The sequence below is a fragment of the Glandiceps talaboti genome, chromosome 18, assembly GCF_964340395.1.
Source record: "Glandiceps talaboti chromosome 18, keGlaTala1.1, whole genome shotgun sequence".
Classification (NCBI taxonomy): Eukaryota; Metazoa; Hemichordata; class Enteropneusta; family Spengelidae; genus Glandiceps; species Glandiceps talaboti.
The window spans coordinates 22903030-22922134 of record NC_135566.1 but is presented as its reverse complement, the minus strand read 5'-3'; the positions used below and the strand labels follow the sequence as shown (position 1 = coordinate 22922134).

The following is a 19105-nucleotide window of genomic DNA, read 5'->3' as shown; positions in this document are numbered from 1 at the left end:
GTAGAGCTTTCAGTAATAACCAGATTTAAACTGAATGTCTCCCATAGGGCAAACCATAGGTCTTTGCTCTACATACATTATTTGATGCATTCTTATTAAGATATAGCCTAATTACTGAAAATAACTAATTATGCACAATAATCGTTAAAACTAAAAACTATACCACAAGGCTTAGTAGGATATGTATGCTTCGTTATGGTTGATGTCTGTGCCAAATTATATTGAATTTGAAGCTTGCATTCATAATATATAGCCTAATTACCAAAACTCATTGATTATGCAAATTACTCATTACAACTAAATACTATGCCATCAGACTTTATAGGACATGCGTGCTTAGTATTGTTGATGTATGTACCAAATTTTGCGGAATTGGAAGTAGGCATTCTTTAGATATTTAATTACTTAATCATTAATTATGCAAATTACTCATTAAGCTATATCAACAAGCATTATACCACGTATGTGCTTTGTTACATTATTTCATATATGCATTGTATGCATTCATATTTAATGTGAAGGGTGCATTCTTAAGATATAGCCTAATTACCAAAACTCATTAATTATGCAAATTACTTATTAACTCATAGTGGATCTGTTTTGTACCCTAAGTACAAATATTTCTAAAATAAATGTGAAATTGAGAAATAGAACAATAATCTCTATAGTAAGTGCATGTCACTACAATAAAGTAAAACGTTGATAAAAGAATTATTTCCTCACTACATACTGGCTTTTTAGCTCCGTATCAGCAAAGGCAGACAGCATAAGCTTTATAGGTATAGGTTGGTATAGGTATAGAAGTATAAGTGAACATGGTCTGTCTGTCAACTTTCTTTATTTTCATCATCTTCTCCGAAAGTGACAGTCAGAATACTTCGATATTTGGTGTGCATGTTTCTTGGGGATACGCTATTCAGATTTGTTCATGCCAAGTTGATCTGTGCCATTTTCAATTTTTTATGATTTTTTTCCAAAAATGATATTATCATCATCTCCTCAAATACTACTCGTCAGATTGCTTTGATATCTGGTGTGTCGATGCGCAGAGGGTAGCTTACTCAGATTTGTTAATTTCAAGTCAGCACATCTTCTTTCTATTTTTGATGATTTTTTTTTGTAATTTAAAAAAAAAAATATGTTAATGAGCATTGTGACTGACGCCATATTGGAAATCAGTCGACGAGACTTTAAGTAAACTGCCACTTTTCAAAAGACACCGTTGACGTCAAACAAGCAATGTAATATGTGCTATTGTTTTAATTATATGCATTGTGCACCCAAATGACAAGTGTTTGTTTGAAACAGGGTTGCAGACTTCAAATCCAAATTCATATATTTAGTGGATATAGACATAGTTAATGTTGCCAAATTAATAACTTCTCTGTTTGTTTGTTTGTTTGTTTCAAGTTGACAAAAGAACTGAGTTGATATCCAAATGCCGACACGAGAATAAGTTTTATTTGTCCAACTTCAATAGAGCATCCATCACCTAAACTAAACCCGTTAACTAACGGAACATCAAAGCCCAACATGTAACAACCCGCCAACACCTACTTGTCCGCACCCAATAACTCACACAATAACAACCAACACCTCCACACACACAACACCAACCCACCAACACAGACAATAGTGATGATATTTCTATTGTCTACACTCTATATAAACAGCACACCCAGAGAGTAGAAACCAGAGTTGTCTGATGATCGCACAATGCGTGAAACTCAGAGTTACAACCAAGAAAGAGTTCCAGTACTACCAAAACTTTATATATATATAGGAAGTCAGTGGTAAGATTTGTCCGTAGTACAGTGCTCGATACGTCTGCACGCAGAGCGGAGTATATGTTGAGGGTAGAAGAACAACATCTCCTGACGAGTGATTTACTCACGAAACAGGCTTGTAGAGACGAAAAACCCCGACTTGATTTTCTTCTACCCTCAACATATATATATATATATATATATATATATATATATATATATATATATATATATATATATATATATATATATATATATATATATATATATATATATATATATATATATATATATATATATATATATATATATATATATATATATATAACTTTGAACATCATATAAAACAGATTATGACCTTTACACTCAGTTACTCAACATAGATTCACAGGTTATGACCTATACCCTCAGTTATTCAAATAGATTCATAGGTTTCCATCAGGCACACGTTACATAAACATGACATCTCGACAAAATTAGGACGTAAAGAGGACATTGATTTTCATGATGTTTTTATCAATTTTGGCAAACTGCCAAAGGTTTACCCTCTAGTTTAGGTTGACAGATTTCCAGTCATGAAAAAGAGTCACTTACTAGATCATTACTTATCTTTGGGGATGAGGCACTTGGACTGATATCCCAACTGAGATGTTTTGTTCTTGAATGATTTATCCAAGCCAAATTTGTACATTTTTGTCCTAAACATATTGCAATGGTATATTTTAGTTGTGCAAATCGTCCTGTGTTATCAATTAATACTGAAACTACAAAATGCAACTACTTTCCCATATGAGTGTCTGCCATCTTCTTTGTTTCATGTCCAACATTCTGCAGTTGGCAAAACATTTTGAATGCACCCAGTATGACAGCCTGTAAGTACAAGAACGAGTATATTAAGATCAATGTGAAAAACTTAATTCCTAGAAGAGAAGACACTATTGCATTGTGATTTTGAAAACAAAGGTACCTGATGGGGAATTGCTGATAAAAAATAACTTGACAACTAATCAAAAATCTACACCAAATATAATGACAGATTCACATCTGTGGATCTTAATGTGAATTTAAAAAAAAAAAAATTTAGTCGATGCCTGGTCTGGCCTGTACTTACATTTTGTACCGACCAGTTTTTTTATCCTTCACTGATCTAGTGATCTTGCCCCTCATACTGTGTGTTATGTTGTTTCAGGCCAGTATACCATTTGCTGTAATAGGCAGTAACACAATTGTAGAAGCCAATGGAAAACGAGTACGTGGACGTATGTATCCATGGGGTATTGTCGAAGGTAAGTGTTCAATATCCATAGGTATTCAAATCGTTACCAAATATAGTATTGTTAGTCCCCGCGGACGAAGTCCGGAACGGGGACTTATGGATTGGGTTCCGTGCGTCCGTCCGTCCATCCGTGCGTCTGTCCGTCCGTCCGTGCGTCTGCAGCCGTTTCTTGGAGATGCCTGGACCGATTTTTTTCAAACTTAGTACAGGGGCAACATGCTATGGCATACATATGCACGTCAATTTGTTTTATGATACGATCCAATATGGCCGCCTAGCAACCATTTTGTTTGCGAATTTTCCCTGTCTAAAGCCATAACTCAGACATGCTTTAACAGATCTCATTCAAAGTTGGTATTAGGACAGTGTTCTATGACATACATGTGCATATTCATTGTTGTCATGATACGATCCAATATGGCCGCCTAGCAGCCATTTTGTTTGTGAATTTTCATGTCCAAAGCCATAACTCAGACATGCTTGAACAGATCTCATTCAAAGTTGGTATTAGGACAGTGTTCTATGACATACATGTGCATATCCATTTTCGTCGTGATACGATCCAATATGGCTGCCTGGCAACCATTTTGTTTGTGAATTTTCCATGTCTAAAGCCATAACTCAGACTCCATTTTCATCGTGATATGATCCCCCATACCCGACCAATCCTTTATTGTTGGAGGCATATTCCATGTCCAACAAGCACACAAACATATCTAAGTCTGTTTGTTTTAGGTTCACAAATGTTGTTGCGTGATCAGAGTAGTGATAATTCCTTAAAACCCAATTATAGCGGGGACTATGTCATTCTCAATGACTTGTTAGCTCCGCTGTCAGCGAAAGCTGAAAGCGTAGCTTTAGGTATAGGTGGGTATTGAGGTATAGAGAGTAGAGTGAATCATAGGTGTCCGTCAAACTTTTATATCTTCACTATCTACTCCGAAAGTGACAGTCGGAATTCTTCGATATTTGGTGTGCATGTTCCCTGGGGGGAGGCTATTCAGATTTGTTCATGCCAAGTTGATCTGTGCCATTTTCAATTTTTTATGATTTTTTTTCCAAAAATGTCATTTTCATCAACTCCTCATAAACTTTAAGTCAGATTGCTTTGATATGTGGTGTGTTGATGCACAGAGGGTACCTTACTTAGATTTGTTAATTTCAAGTCAGCACGTCTTCTCTTCTATTTTTTATGATTTTTTTTTTGAAATTTGAAAAAAAAATGAATATGTTAATGAGTATAATGACCGACGCCATATTGGAAATCACTCCGCGAGACTTTAGGTAAAGTGCAACTTTTCAAAAGACACTATTGACGTCAAACAAGCAATGTAATATGTGCTATAGTCTTAATTCTACGCATTGTGCGCCCAAATGACAAATATTTGTTCGAAAAAGGGTTGTAAACTTCAAATCCAATTCTCCATCCACCCCTCCTACAGAATGGTTCATTCCAGTATATGCACCTCCCTCATGATCAAGTTTGAATGCCTGTGAACTGAAGTGTATGGGACGATTTTTGACAGTCCTGAGTCGTCAATAAAAACGATAATACTCTTTCTAAAATTACCACATTTTGAAAGGGAAAGTACTTTGTGGTTCATTTATGGAGTTTTGTTTTTGTACGATCAATATTGGTGGCAAAATTACAGCGTCAAAATTGCCGATGTGGTAGTTCCGTACGGCGACAATCTCAAGTACCCGGATGTACGAGGGACTAACCCGGAAGCAAGTCGTTGCCAGCCGTACGTTACAGTGTTAACATCGTCCGAGAAATCGCTGCGTTCAGAATGTCATTATTCACAGAATTGTTTCTTTCGAGTGAAAACCCGTCTTGAATTGTATAACTCTAACAAATGAAGACATGTCAAGTTATATTTTGAAAGTTGTATCGCTAGTTTGAGACGATTTGCTCACGTACTATCGAGGCTTGGACCTTACTAGTATACTCCAGTTCAGCGGGAAGTTTAGCCAGTCCGATAATTCTTTCTGGTTTAGTTTACAACACTTTTGATCACACAGATTTTGTTTTTGTGATGAAAAGAAATTTAAAAAAAGATCACTTCAACCATTTCGTTGTGTTTTCTTTATGAAAGGTAATCGAACATGAACGAGTGTTACCACTGTAACCAGGAGGGTCTATGCTGTAACGTATAGCAAGGGTTCGACATACACGTACACGCTGGTCACCGGTCCGCTATCCCGCGAGTCGAGTAACTTTCTGTGATAGGTATATTAGTAGGGAGCTCAGAATTCAAACCACCGGCTATATGATGAATTCACGGTCATAGTAAAATTCATTTGATTTTTAATTTGCTATTTTGACCAACTCCGGTTGTCTATTCGCGATAAAATTGCGATTAGTTTGGAAACGGGGTAGATTTTCTATGATTCCGTGTCATAAAAGCATGTGTTGTGTATTTTTCGAAAAGCACACCCGGTGGGAAAGTCGCCCAACAGGCGATCTCGCGCCATTGCTGTACTACGTGGCACTTTATTCTGGTGGGGTGTCTCTTGAAAACGGGAATAGCGAAGGATGAGCTAATCAAGTGAGACCTTTCAAATGTAGCTAATATTATAGCCAATAAAATTAGTTGTACGATGATTTGTGTATAATAAGGGTAAGGCTGGCCTCTACACTGTACTGGCCACGTTCAACGGAAGTAAGTGAAGCTCAATCATAACAATGGTGGCTGTCAAAGTCGAAGACGCGATTTGACCGTGTTGTTATTTCAGTGAGTTTATTCAGCAAGAAAACAACGTGTTCTATGTTTTTGTACTTCCTACATGATGTGATGATCGTTTTTTTACCGGTACAACTTACAGCCTACAATGAAACTGCTAACTTAGTTAGTAACACTGACACGGTACGATTCCGTGTTCCGTGTTCCGTGTTCATGTTTTGGGGCACATTTCTAAATACGCGAAACCAGTTATTGAATGTGTAGTGGATATTGATATTCAGTTTGAAAAATTAAAATCCTGAACTTTATTTTGCGAACGGTTTTGTCATTTCTTAGTAATTATAGGGCCGACTGTATCACGTTTAACGTTTATGTCAACCCGGAAGTACATAGACACGAAAATAGACGAAGTGACTTGTACATGTAATTAGTAACAAAATTTTGCTGTAACTGCTGGTAACCTTCAAATTTATTTATTTTTATGTTGTAAATACATTCTAATATGCACTAAGGACAACACTATAAAGACTTGCTCCATGGGAAGGTAATTTTTTGTCTTTTAAAAATGCAATAGTTAGATCAATGTGTACCAGAAATGTTATGAGCTAGAAATAAGACCACATAACATCTTATTACTCCCCCCCCCCTCAATTAAGACAAACTACTCACAGAAAGCAACAAAAAAGAGAAGAAGCTCCAATACATAAAAAAGAGAATAAAATTACAGTAATGAGTTGATGATGCACAAACAACTACAAAGAAATAGACAGTTCAATTACAACACACGGTTTGAAATAAATATGGGGTTTGGAAAAGTGAATTAGAAGTTGAGCAAAAACTAAGAGAGATGAAGAGCCTAAGTGAACAAGCGAAAGCACTTAAAGATAGGACCACCAGATTTTTTGCAGGACTACTACGTTATCAATTTTACTAGTCCTGTGGGATAGTGACTTTTTTACTCCAGTGTCGAACCCTGTCAATGGCTGAGAATGACTCTCTTTCGGGTACTTGGGGATTGTCGCCGTACGGAAACTAAGATGGCGATTAATACATTTCTTCCCTATATATATATCTACTACAACTAGTACAAGTTGAATGTTGTTGACTTGGTAAATTTGTTAGAAAATTGAAATTCAAATTGCCTCAAAATTATTTTAGATCCCTAGTTTATTTCATTCATCATTAAAATTTTCCAGGGTTAAAGCTGTAAGACACTGGAATTATTTATAGCCAACCTCAAAATCCTCTTTTTTTTCTTTTTCTTGTGTGCATTTTCCCAGTCATTTTTTTCTGAGATTTTGTGCAATTTTTCATAACTGTAGATTTTTGTTATAAAATGGTGACTATGGTATAAAAGTACAATACATTACCAACTTCTGTGTAAAATGTGTTTTATAGTGAGACATCATATGAAACCACTAACCACTTTATTGCATCGCTAAAACAAAACTGCATAGTGAAGAACTGAACCACTTCTACATGTCACCAAAATAAAAAATAAAATAAAAACAAAAAAACAGCGGAGCTATTCTGACCGATAGGTCGCTTGTTTATACTGTTTTGGCACATAACTCTCCAGTTGAGCCATAGTAATGTTCCCAACCACCCTTCGATTTATTGCTGTAAAGAGTTTGTCCAGCTTTTAAATCTACTCTACGCAACAACACAACACAATTTTGTTGTACAGTGGATCTATAGTAATAAAGTTATATAGTATACCATGTGACAGCAGCCTCTGTCAAGGATCACCATATCATATCATATCATGTATTCATAACCACAGCTTCGTACGTGGATGTAAACTCCAATAACGCCTGTGGCTGTTATTGTACACTACAAAATGATGTAGTTGAGAAGGCCGAAAAAACCTCGATGCCCAGAGTAAAATGAATTGTCGATGGCCTCAACTAGAATAATATTGTTTCTCTGCCAGGGTTCTTTCGTCCAAATTACTGTGGCCTGATTTGATTGATATATGAAGCAAATATTTGATACATTTAGAAAGTCGTTACACACAGATGTAGTGCATGCGACATTTGTTATTTAGTGGATATAGACATAGTTAATGTTGCCAAATTAATAACTTCTTTGTTTGTTTGTTTGTTTCAAGTTGAATGTTTTCTGTTTTATGTTTACGTTTTATGTTTACGTCATTCAGACATTGAACTATAAACTATTTTCAATATGATTGTCTTACAGTTGAAAATTCCAAACATTGTGATTTCGTAAAATTGCGAAATATGTTAATTAGGTAAGTAGGCCTATATCCAGGATAAAAAGTAGACTACTTACTGCTCATACTTTATTTTTTAACAAATATTGTGTGTGTGTGTGTGTGTGTGAGAGAGAGAGAGAGAAAGAGCGAGAGACTGACAGACAGACAGACAGTGACAGACATAGACAGACAGTGAAAGAGACAGAGACAGAGACCTCCCACTGTAATCTAGCGCCCTCAACCAGTAGTTATACAAGTGCACCTTTACACACTCCCACAATCTATTAGGACAGATATGATCATGTTTGAAGTATTTGCTGACAAATAACTTTATATAAACTAAATATTAGCTAACTAGGGACCTTTGAGATATGTTGGAACTTCGCATTGATTGTTGTAGTGCAAAGTTCTCTATAGTTGTCTGAGGTTGAACCACATCCACTTGCACTGTTTTTAGACTTTATCTTTATAAACAGCAGAAACAGTTTCAAAGTATATAAAAATATGAAGTCAGATTCTATTTATTCCTAACTGTAATATGAGAAGATGTGCTAATGGCGTTATAGATCATTGTACACTTTCTATTGACAGGACACACATGCACGATTTGAAGGAAGTGACGTGTGATGTACACTATGAAAACTATCGACTGAAGAGAATTGAGAGTTCAGGACACCCTTTCAATCCAGTCAGCTCGAAAGAGAGGAAGTAAGATTATGTCTAACGTTTGCACAAACCCACTTTCATATTTCCTTTTGAACACAACTGAATGATAATGTGTCTGTGTGTACATGTGCATGCATATGTGCGTGTCTGACTGTCTGTCTGTCTGTATGTATGTATGTATGTATGTATGTATGTATGTATGTATGTATGTATGCATGCGTGCATGCGTGCATGCGTGCATGCATGCATGCATGTGTGCATGTATGTATGTATGTATGTATGTATGTATGTATGTGTATTGGTGTGTGTGTGTGTGTGTGTGTGCGTGTGCATGTTCATAAATGCCTGTGAACTACAAAGTCAACATTACTAGGGGATAGGGAAGGGATGTTAATTTTAGCTGTGAGATTCTTGAAGAGAAAATGACCAGACAAGCACAATTCAAATGAGGGCTATCAGAAACACTCAAAATCTTGGTGGATTGGTTTGAAATATGGTAATGATGTGTTGAGACAAATTGTGTTGCTTGCCTGAGGCTTTGTACTTGAAAAAGATGATCAGATCGTTGCTATGCAAATAAGGTCTAAATGAGTTGTGATTTTTGGGCAAAACCTTATATTTGATCATTGTTTGTTTCAAAGCACACTTAATCTGATCAGCGTAATTTGATCCACTTAATCTGATCTACTTAATCTGATCTACTTAATCTGATCCACTTAATCTGATCTACTTAATCCAGTGATTCGTGAATGAAGCATTGATATGCAAATTAAGTGTAGACATATGGGAACTACTGGGCAGTTTGAAATTTGGTTGTGATGTTTCTAGGAGTGTTTTGATTAAGAATTCTTTAAAAGCACTACCTTGCAAATTAGGTCTAAAGTGGTGATATTAAGTTCAAATGTTGTGACTCCAAAATTACCAGGTATATTACTGTGAAATGTGCTAGTAAAGTTTCTTAGATGAGAAACTATTCAAAGCACACATAATCTGCCCAGCGTAATTTGATCCACTTAATCTGATCCACTTAATCTGATCTACTTAATTTGATCTACTTAATCAGATCAGCGTAATTTGATCCACTTAATTTGATCCACTTAATCTGATCTACTTAATCTGATCCACTTAATCTGATCTACTTAATCTGATCAGTGTAATTTGATCCACTTAATCTGATCCACTTAATCTGATCTACTTAATCTGATCCACTTAATCTGATCTATTTAATCTGATCCACTTAATCTGATCTACTTAATCTGATCCACTTAATCTGATCTATTTAATCTGATCCACTTAATATGATCCACTTAATCTGATCTACTTAATCTGATCAGCGTAATTTGATCCACTTAATCTGATCTACTTAATCTGAACCACTTAATCTGATCTACTTAATCTGATCCACTTAATCTGATCTACTTAAAGTTGTAAAATTGTTTAAAATTGCCATTTTTTCAATATTTCAAATACTGTAAAAGATCGTGTAGAACCAACCTTTACCATGTAATCAATTGCCTCGTCCACGGATGCAAGTCAAATTGACCCTTGTAACGACGTACGGCTTCAGAGAATAATTCGATCATAAACAAAATGTTTTGAACCTCCTGCCATTACCGCACAAATTGCCACGTCATTTAAGAGACGAGATCATGCGAGAATTTGGGACGCGACTTCACTATCATGGCTGACATGTTCGAAGTATCTGCCCTCCGTAGCGAAGGCAAAGGAAGAGCTATGTTTGTTATCCTTGAAAGTTGAAAGCTATACTTATTGTGCAATTGTTGTATATAGTTTCTGGTTGTATCGGCAAGTTCATTTTACATGACGTACAGAAGTGTTACATTGTCCCTTTTTATTAGCACAACTGAACTGAGGTTCAGTAGTGCTATAGGGATCGCCCGGCCTCTGTCTGTCTGTCTGTGTGTGTGTGTGTGTGTGTGTGTGTGTGTGTGTCCGGATGTGTGTGTGTGTGTGTGTGTGTGTGTGTGTGTGTGTGTGTGTGTGTGTGTGTGTGTGTGTAAACAACTTAAAGTCAAAAACCACTGAACCGATTGCCATGATATTTGGTGGGTCCATTACCTTGGGTGTCTAGTTGGGAAATTGTACAAATCAAAATGATCGCATCACAGGTGTGTGATTTGGGTCAAAAAATGTGATTTTTGGTCAAAAAACTTAAACTCATAAACTACTGGGCAGATTGGTGCGAAATTTGGTGGGAACATTTGTAAGGGGGTGTAAAGTAAGATTTGTTCATGACATGATCATTCCATCAGTGATATGCAAATTAGGGCTAAAAATGTGTCTTTTTGGTTAAAAGTCTATAATTCGAAAACTACTGAGCAGATTGGGCTGAAAGTTAATGGGAATGCATCTAGGGATGTATGGACGAAGAATTATTAAGCATACAATGATTCCATGAGTGATATGCAAATTAGGTGTAAAATGTTCATTTTTGGTCAAAAACTTATATCTCAAAAAGTACACCGAGTCTGAAACTTGATGAGATGTTTCTGAAAGTGTTATTCTGCAGATTTTCTTCAAAACATTTTGACAAAATTGGCCCTAGCGACCATGACCACGCCCTTAGCAACAAACAAATGGCAGTATATTTTGGTCAAATAACAACATCATCTGGTAGGCAAATGAGTAAACATTCAAAAAATGTATGCAAATACCCTAGCAACCATGACCACGCCCATAGCAACAGCCAAACGGTCGTGTATTTCACAAAGATAACAACAGGGATTAATAGACAATTGAATAAACATTCAAAAAACGTATGTAAATTTGCCTAGCAACAAGACCACGCCCATAGTAACAGCCAAATCACATATATTGCAAAGATAACAACAGGAATTAATAGACAACTGAATAAACTTTCAAAAAATGTATGCAAATATGCCTAGTAACAAGACCACGCCCATAGCAACAACCAAATGATCATGTATATTGCAAAGATAATATCAGGAATTCATACACAAGTGAACAAAAACACAAAAATGTATGCAAATATATCTAACAACATGACCACGCCCATAGCAACAGCCAAATGATAGCATATATCGTAAAGATAGCAACATAGTTGGCTAGGCAACTGGATAGTCATTCACCAAATGAACACTTATTGTTAGCATGGACTACCATATTGATAAACATTTTTAAAAACTGTACAGTTGTGCTACAACGCCATTGGCAGTATTTTAATTTTGTACTACTTTCTAGCTATTGATTTTCGCCCCTGAATTGAAAATAAAACCAACGGAAGTTACTGTACATCGTCAATCACCGGTAGTGAAAACAATACATTGCACATGGCGAAATCGTTGCCACAGCCACAGCGGAATCACAAGTCACGGTGGTTGTGTCTGTAACATTTATAAGTATATTTGATATTTGGAACTACAGATGAAGAAACCTGTAGGCCCGTTTGCATACGGTGTTCGTCGTCCTTTCGTACGAGTTGAACCCTGCATGCTGCACCGTCTGCAAATAGGGCTATCTTGGCAGTAATGTTTGTTCTGATGAGCGTGAATGTCACATTGAGTGATCAGTTTTACCTATCTACGTTACCTACTTCACTTCAATGTCAACAGACATCCAACAAAAATTTACAACGTCAACGATATTGCATGGCAGACGCAGACCTCACTGTGCTTCTCGTGACATGTGTTCATTTTGACAATGGCACTGATCATATATTTATGGAAGGAACGTTAGCAAATGCCCAGCTCGCTAAATAGTTCAATACATACCCCTCTCCGAATGCATAGACTTTGATACTTGACGTGCTATCATACGATAAAATTTTCCATTTTTAGGCTGCAGTGCATCATCACATCCCGGTTCACGTACATATAATCATGGATGTATAAGATAATGTCGTCAAGATCATCGCTATAAGAAAGCCATGTTGGCATGTATTTTATTTCCAGCAAAATTCCACAATATATCAAGCTGCCCTGAGTTTACTTGTGTGACGATACGAGCCGCCACCTCGTAAAGTTTGTTTAGTAGTTTATTAGTTACCATATTAATTACTGTTTACTGTTTGTTAGACCCAAAGTGTATTATTGGGACAGCTAGTACTTTTACTTTGTAGAGCTGGGTCATTTTCGCTATTTCTGGACCAATCCGGAAGAACTACGTCACCTCCGGACAGTTAGTAACATTGTAGCCAGTTTGAGCAGGAAATACCCAGGTTTACATGTGGTTTGTAGTTTTAGGGAGAGTTGAGCGTGAAATTCCGTCGAGTAGTACGGACCGGTGCGTTGTAAGGTCCGATTAGTTGTAGTATGCAGACCGTAGTATGTAAGGTCTGGTATTGCAAACCTGTGAACTGTAGTGCGTTGATGACGGAGAATAAAGTATGGCTGATGTGTTGAATTGTAGGCGATCAGTTATCATTTTATTCGCATCCTGTATGTGGGACATGCTCCAATATAACTCAGCAGCGGCAACCCAAGGTATATTTTCACAGCTCTGTCTATGGCCGATGGTCTGATCGGCTTGGGAATAGATGGGCGATTGTGACACTTCCATAACTACATAGTCTAATTAATATTACAATTCACCGCTGGGTCTCGTTAGTCGTTGTGACGTGGTGGGGCCAACGTTCACAGGGACAAGGTTCTCAGTGTATGCCATGGAGTATTTTTTATCAGAATACATTAAAATGTCGATAATATAGACGTGTTTAGGCAAATACAAATTGAAAATTAAAAATGTTGATTTTGCCCTCATTTCTTTTCCCCCACTTGTTTTTACTAGCGGAATGGAGCAGTTCCACATTACCATCGATCATGTTCGGAGCCATGTTGTCTATTAGCAACAATACCAACAATATTGTGCGCATGTACGAATGATATGTCACGCGTCAAGTACACATCTTTCGACAGTAACATTTGTGTACGTACACAAAAAAAAATATTTTTATATTTTTTAACAAATACAATTTTACCAGCAATCAATATCAACCAAGTCAATGCAGAATCAATGTAACTTAGTGCATAGAATATGATACCAACGGCAAAATTTGATTTCAAAATGTTGAAAAAATGGCAATTTTAAACAATTTGACAACTTTAATCCGATCCACTTAATCTGATCTACTTAATCTGATCCACTTAATCTGATCTACTTAATCTGATCAGCGTAATTTGATCCACTTAATATGATCCACTTAATCTGATGCACTTAATCTGATCTCCTTAATCTGATCTACTTAATCTGATTCACATAATTCGATCCACTTAATCTCATCCATTTGATACATTTTAGGTCTAAAAGATTTAACTTTTTGTCGAAAGGTTCCACTTTCTATAGTGCAGGATGTTGATGAGCACGATGTGTATAGCATTCACAGTGATCTCATGACCAGATTAAATGCTGCAACAAACAAACCCATTTTAAAAATTGCTGCAACAAACCTATTTTAAAGATTGCTGCAACAAACACCTTTTAAAGATTGCTGCAACAAACACCTTTTAAAGATTGCTGCAACAAACCCATTTTAAAGATTGCTGCAACAAACACCTTTTAAAGATTGCTGCAACAAACCCATTTTAAAGATTGCTGCAACAAACCTATTTTAAAGATTGCTGCAACAAACCCATTTTAAAGATCATTGCTGCAACAAACACCTTTTAAAGATTGCTGCAACAAACACATTTTAAAGATTGCTGCAACAAACACATTTTAAAGATTGCTGCAACAAACACATTTTAAAGATTGCTGCAACAAACACATTTTAAAGATTGCTGCAACAAACCCATTTTAAAGATTGTCGCAACAAACACCTTTTAAAGATGGCTGCAAACTGCAATAAAGCTTTCCTGTTTTAATATAGTTTGTTGCCATTCTTGCTTTAACACACAGGCAAAAACATAAAAGCCGGGAAATCAAAGGGGAAAGGTAAAGATAAAAAAGCGTCATTAATACACAGGGAAGTAATTGGTGCATTTAACTACACTTGATCACACTCAGCTCTTAAACTTTTCATTTCTTTCATAAGTATGCCCATTTTGGCTAATATTGTGATAGAATAGTGTAGCTATATACATGTACCTGTATCACCATAAATTCCATCATGATATAACCAATCTTCATTTTCATACTATTGTCATTATCACTAAAGTCTATTTACAATTTTCCTCTACAAAATGGACAAAGCCATTTTTATCTCGGTACAAGCAATTGTAAAACAAATACTACTTTGGGTTCTAATTTTTTCATCTTAAAAGTTTAACGTAATTTCGAGTTTGGTTATGTAAATGGAATATTGGCAATGTGCTTTATACGGTGAAGGGGACATACTTTAGGTGGAGGGAACAAATATTCATCGAGAAAATTGAGAGAATTTTGTGTCATGCAAATCTGATTAAATCTGATTTAGTGAATATGCTTGTATTTCTTTATTTACATATGTTTCCTTCCTTTGCCTTCTACCCAGCCGTATTCACATCATATTTTAATCAGACAGGTGCCATGCCAACACAAGCTAAAGTAAGACCGAAATTGTCGAAATCTTAACCATAAACATCATGCAACTGTTGAATTTACCATAATGACTGATTTGAGACAAAGTTGTATTAGTTCTGATATTGTAGAAATCATTAAAATTAACAACTTGTGTAACAAAATATGTTACTTTGTTTCAGTAAACTTAAGAGAGATTCTGCAGCCAATATGGAAACCGATCGTTTACTACAAGAAAAAGACGAGGAGATCAAACGTATGCAGGACATGCTACAAAAGATGCAGGAACAAATGAAAGCTCAACAGTCAGCAAACAATAATAACAACAACAGAAGACCAAATGGACGAGTTACAAACCGAGATTTATAAAGCTAATCTCTGTGGAAGAACATTTACCATGTTTTCACTTTCTTGTGAACATTCAGTTTTAAGCCACACAAGAAGGACATTTTAGTCATATTTATGCTATTGAAGTATTTGATTGAATGATTCTGTATTTTATCAAAGCTACAATGTAAAACTACTATCATGTTATGCCGCAAAAGGAGGTTGATCTTGTTGAGCCTTGCCCTTTTACAACTGCCAGTGATATGACTTTACTCTGATCATTATTTACGTTTTTTGTTACATCTTCGATTATTTGTTATAATTTTTTAAATATTCACGAAATTCATGGACGATGTGTTATATTCTCAAGTTATTTATTGTTTATCTTCTAACTGGACTCTGAATTGAGTGAACTTTATATCGATTCATGATTTTCATAAATGACATTGTTTAATCATTTATGTTACTGTTTTCCATTGAACGTCCATTACTTTCTACATCAATTGTCAATGTTCATGTTTGCAGTCAGACTGTTTCTTTGATTTGCTGTTACATTTTTCAATTTTAATTATCTAATTTGATTTTTATATATATTTGTTCTATCCTGACACATTTATTTATTTTGTTAGGTAACAAGGAAGAATGGATAAATTGGATTGGCTTCCTCAGGGTTTAGTATTTTTTCAGTATTTGTGTTTGTCTGTCACTACACACTTTTTTTTACATATATATAACAATTCCTTGAAAGCCGAACATCAAAGCTTTGCAGCACACCCTCAATTATTAGTTACGTTCTTCTGCTAAACTGTTTACCGATATCATATTATATATCAGTTGCTTGTAACATTAAACCAATGTATAAACGTGATGACCTGCCCAATCACTAAAAATTGGCTTATAACTTTGTCACAATATGAATATAACATATAACAAGTACATGACAGAAATCAATAGGGAACATGCAATCCAGACTGAGCATGCTCAGATGCAAAGGACTGGGATTATCTGTGGTTATTGTAATACCTAACCTGGAGCTTCTGATAAAATAAACCCCCCACAATGATCAGGGTAACTATGAAGTGATTATTTGTGGTTACAAACAATGTATCAACATTGGTTACAATACTAATTGATTAGTATTTATTATCAGATTGCCCATGATGCAACATTCAACATGACATGTTTGCAAGTTTCCTATTGCAACAAAATCATGTGACAAAAGAAATAATTCCTAATTTTACTTTCTCATTGTTGGAATAGACAGTATTTATATAATAACACATGATTGGCATGGGCAATATCCGATTAATTGCCTACCCTTGGACTAGTGGTCATGACTGTAATATTGATGATACCCTCACCTTCGTCACCTTCGGCTTGGGCATCATCAATATGTCAGTCTTGACTACTGAAACGCTGTTGATCAGCTTACTGTGCAGTTTATCGATATTTAATGTTCAAACGGGGAAGTACTCACTCGCACTGCTGTTCCAATCGTCAGTCTGTTCCATTTAAGACTATAACGTTGAATTAGCCGACCAACTAGTTTCTTCTCAAACCATCTCTTCCACGAGGTACCGTACCGACTTGGATTGTGTTGAGTAGAACTCACAACGAAACATACGTATCTGGTTCAACGAACGCCAAGCTAACCACTTGGTTGATTTTATTACATGACCAATCTCCGTCTCCGCCTCTCCTCCCGAGATGGGCTAAAAACCCAACTTAATTGAATACATTTTCAAGTTTACACAAAATCTCTATTCTTAGAGTATGACGTATTCTTAAGTCTATGATGAAAGACATCATCCGAGATTTAATATCCAATCACCTTCTCTAGATTAGTAATACAAGTTCATATCTCAAAGACCATAAAATAGTCATGTCATAATAAAACTTGTTGACAGTTCAATCGTACCTGGTACGAAATAGCGATGTTGAGATGTCAAGGACCTATGTTGTTACGCAACGGAATGTCACTGTATGTACAAAGTGTAAATGCTTTTTGACTTCAACTTAGAGTTCATAATGAAAATTTACCAAAATATCCTGAATGGATATATTTTAGATATGTGACTCGTAACACTACCATCCCTGGGGGGGGGGGGGGTAATAAATCGTGATATAGCCCATGCCAATCATGTGTTATTTATTTCATTACACTGGCAAACAACAAATGTCAAAGTTGGGTTGTCAAAATGAGCCGTGTTACCGCTGAAAAATATTACCAGAATATCAGAATATGTTGAATTAATCAAACAGTTTGAAAAAGACTGATAAGCTTATAGCACTAGCCTTATGAATTTTACTGTTCGTTTGTTGGAGCTGCCAATTCTCTGTGCTCACTACCTGCCATAACATGGGGTTGTACTTGTGGACGTGAACGACCATTTGTTATGCATATAGTTACCTGCAGACCTTTAATTTCACGTCATATAGGGCACCATCAAAACATACCGGGCAACATCACTTTTATTAGAATGTCACGTGTTCCCGTTGTAGCTAATGACTGCTGCGTCTATGGCATAAGTGAGGTTTAATAAATGTATTTATTACACAACATTCTTACACAAGCTGTCATTGGTCAGAATCGAATCACATGATCTTCTTTACAGATTAGCTGTGGGGACACTCGATCTCCTACAAATAATGCAGGACATGTCCATATTAGATGCTTATATGCAAGTACAATTTCGAAATGCATCATCAAAGAGAAACTGTTCTTCTATTGATGACGAATGATGATGAATGAAGAGTAGCTTTGTAAATGACTGGACCAATGAGTGTACAGTGTAATAAAATTAGTAACACATGCGCTCGGGCAATATCACAATTAGTGCTTGCCCTAGGGCTGGCACTCTCCGGCTTGGGCATCATCAAAATTTTGGTAGAGTGCCAACACTTGTGCAGGCACTAAATTGTGGTATTGCCATCGCTGGCATGTGTTATTATTTAATTAGAGTCTGAGGCTGTTGCTCAGATCGCTGCTGATTCTAGAATACTGTGATTCACACTTGTATTAAAGGGTGAAGACCATATTACTGAGTGACAGTCTGAATGGTGTTTAGTATAGAGAATGTTCTGTTCTGTTTTGTGATATTTATGTTATTAGTATAGTATGGTTTACATGGAAACTTAGCATATAGACCTGTATTGACCTCGTCAATATTGTTTATCAAACTATAGAATTAACGTATCTATGTGTCATGGTGTAAACGTACTTGTGTTCAATTAATTGTTGTCGTCTATCATTTCCCAGATTTTTTAACTAGTAAATAAAAATATATCAAAGTTGAAATCTGGTTATAAGTCTGAATATGTCATAGACAAAGTGTATATTTTATGACGCCATCGTTTGTAAACTGAGAATGCGTGACAATCGAAGATTTGTGATTATTTTGGTGAGGTACCCCGTTAAAACATCACACCTCTTTGCGGCAATTGAATAGAAGTCACTTTGCGGCAATTGATTAAAAGTCACTTTGCGAGAGATAAAAACGGTTTACGAACATTTAGCTAAGTTTTCCAACTAACGGGTAAACGGTGCCCAACATGGAACAAGCTTGAGACATCACTTTATCTCAATTTAAGCTTCTACATACATGTTATATTGTCAATTGTCAAAAAATGGCTAGCTATCCCACGATGTTGAAACATATTCATTGCAGGGTACTCCTAACTTACTGTCAAGATATTC

General features: G+C 36.0%; 1 protein-coding gene across 1 annotated transcript in view; it reads left to right on the top strand.

Moving 5' to 3' along the window:
• Nucleotides 1–18697, top strand: part of LOC144449064 (septin-5-like) — a 52754-nt gene extending 34057 nt beyond the window's left edge. The window contains exons 9-12 of the mRNA XM_078139477.1: nucleotides 2956–3052; nucleotides 7926–7977; nucleotides 8533–8649; nucleotides 15264–18697. Coding sequence (XP_077995603.1) covers nucleotides 2956–3052; nucleotides 7926–7977; nucleotides 8533–8649; nucleotides 15264–15450 — 453 coding nt within the window. The 3' untranslated portion in view covers nucleotides 15451–18697. The remainder of the gene's footprint in view (nucleotides 1–2955; nucleotides 3053–7925; nucleotides 7978–8532; nucleotides 8650–15263) is intronic.
• The last annotated feature ends 408 nt before the right edge of the window (nucleotides 18698–19105 follow it).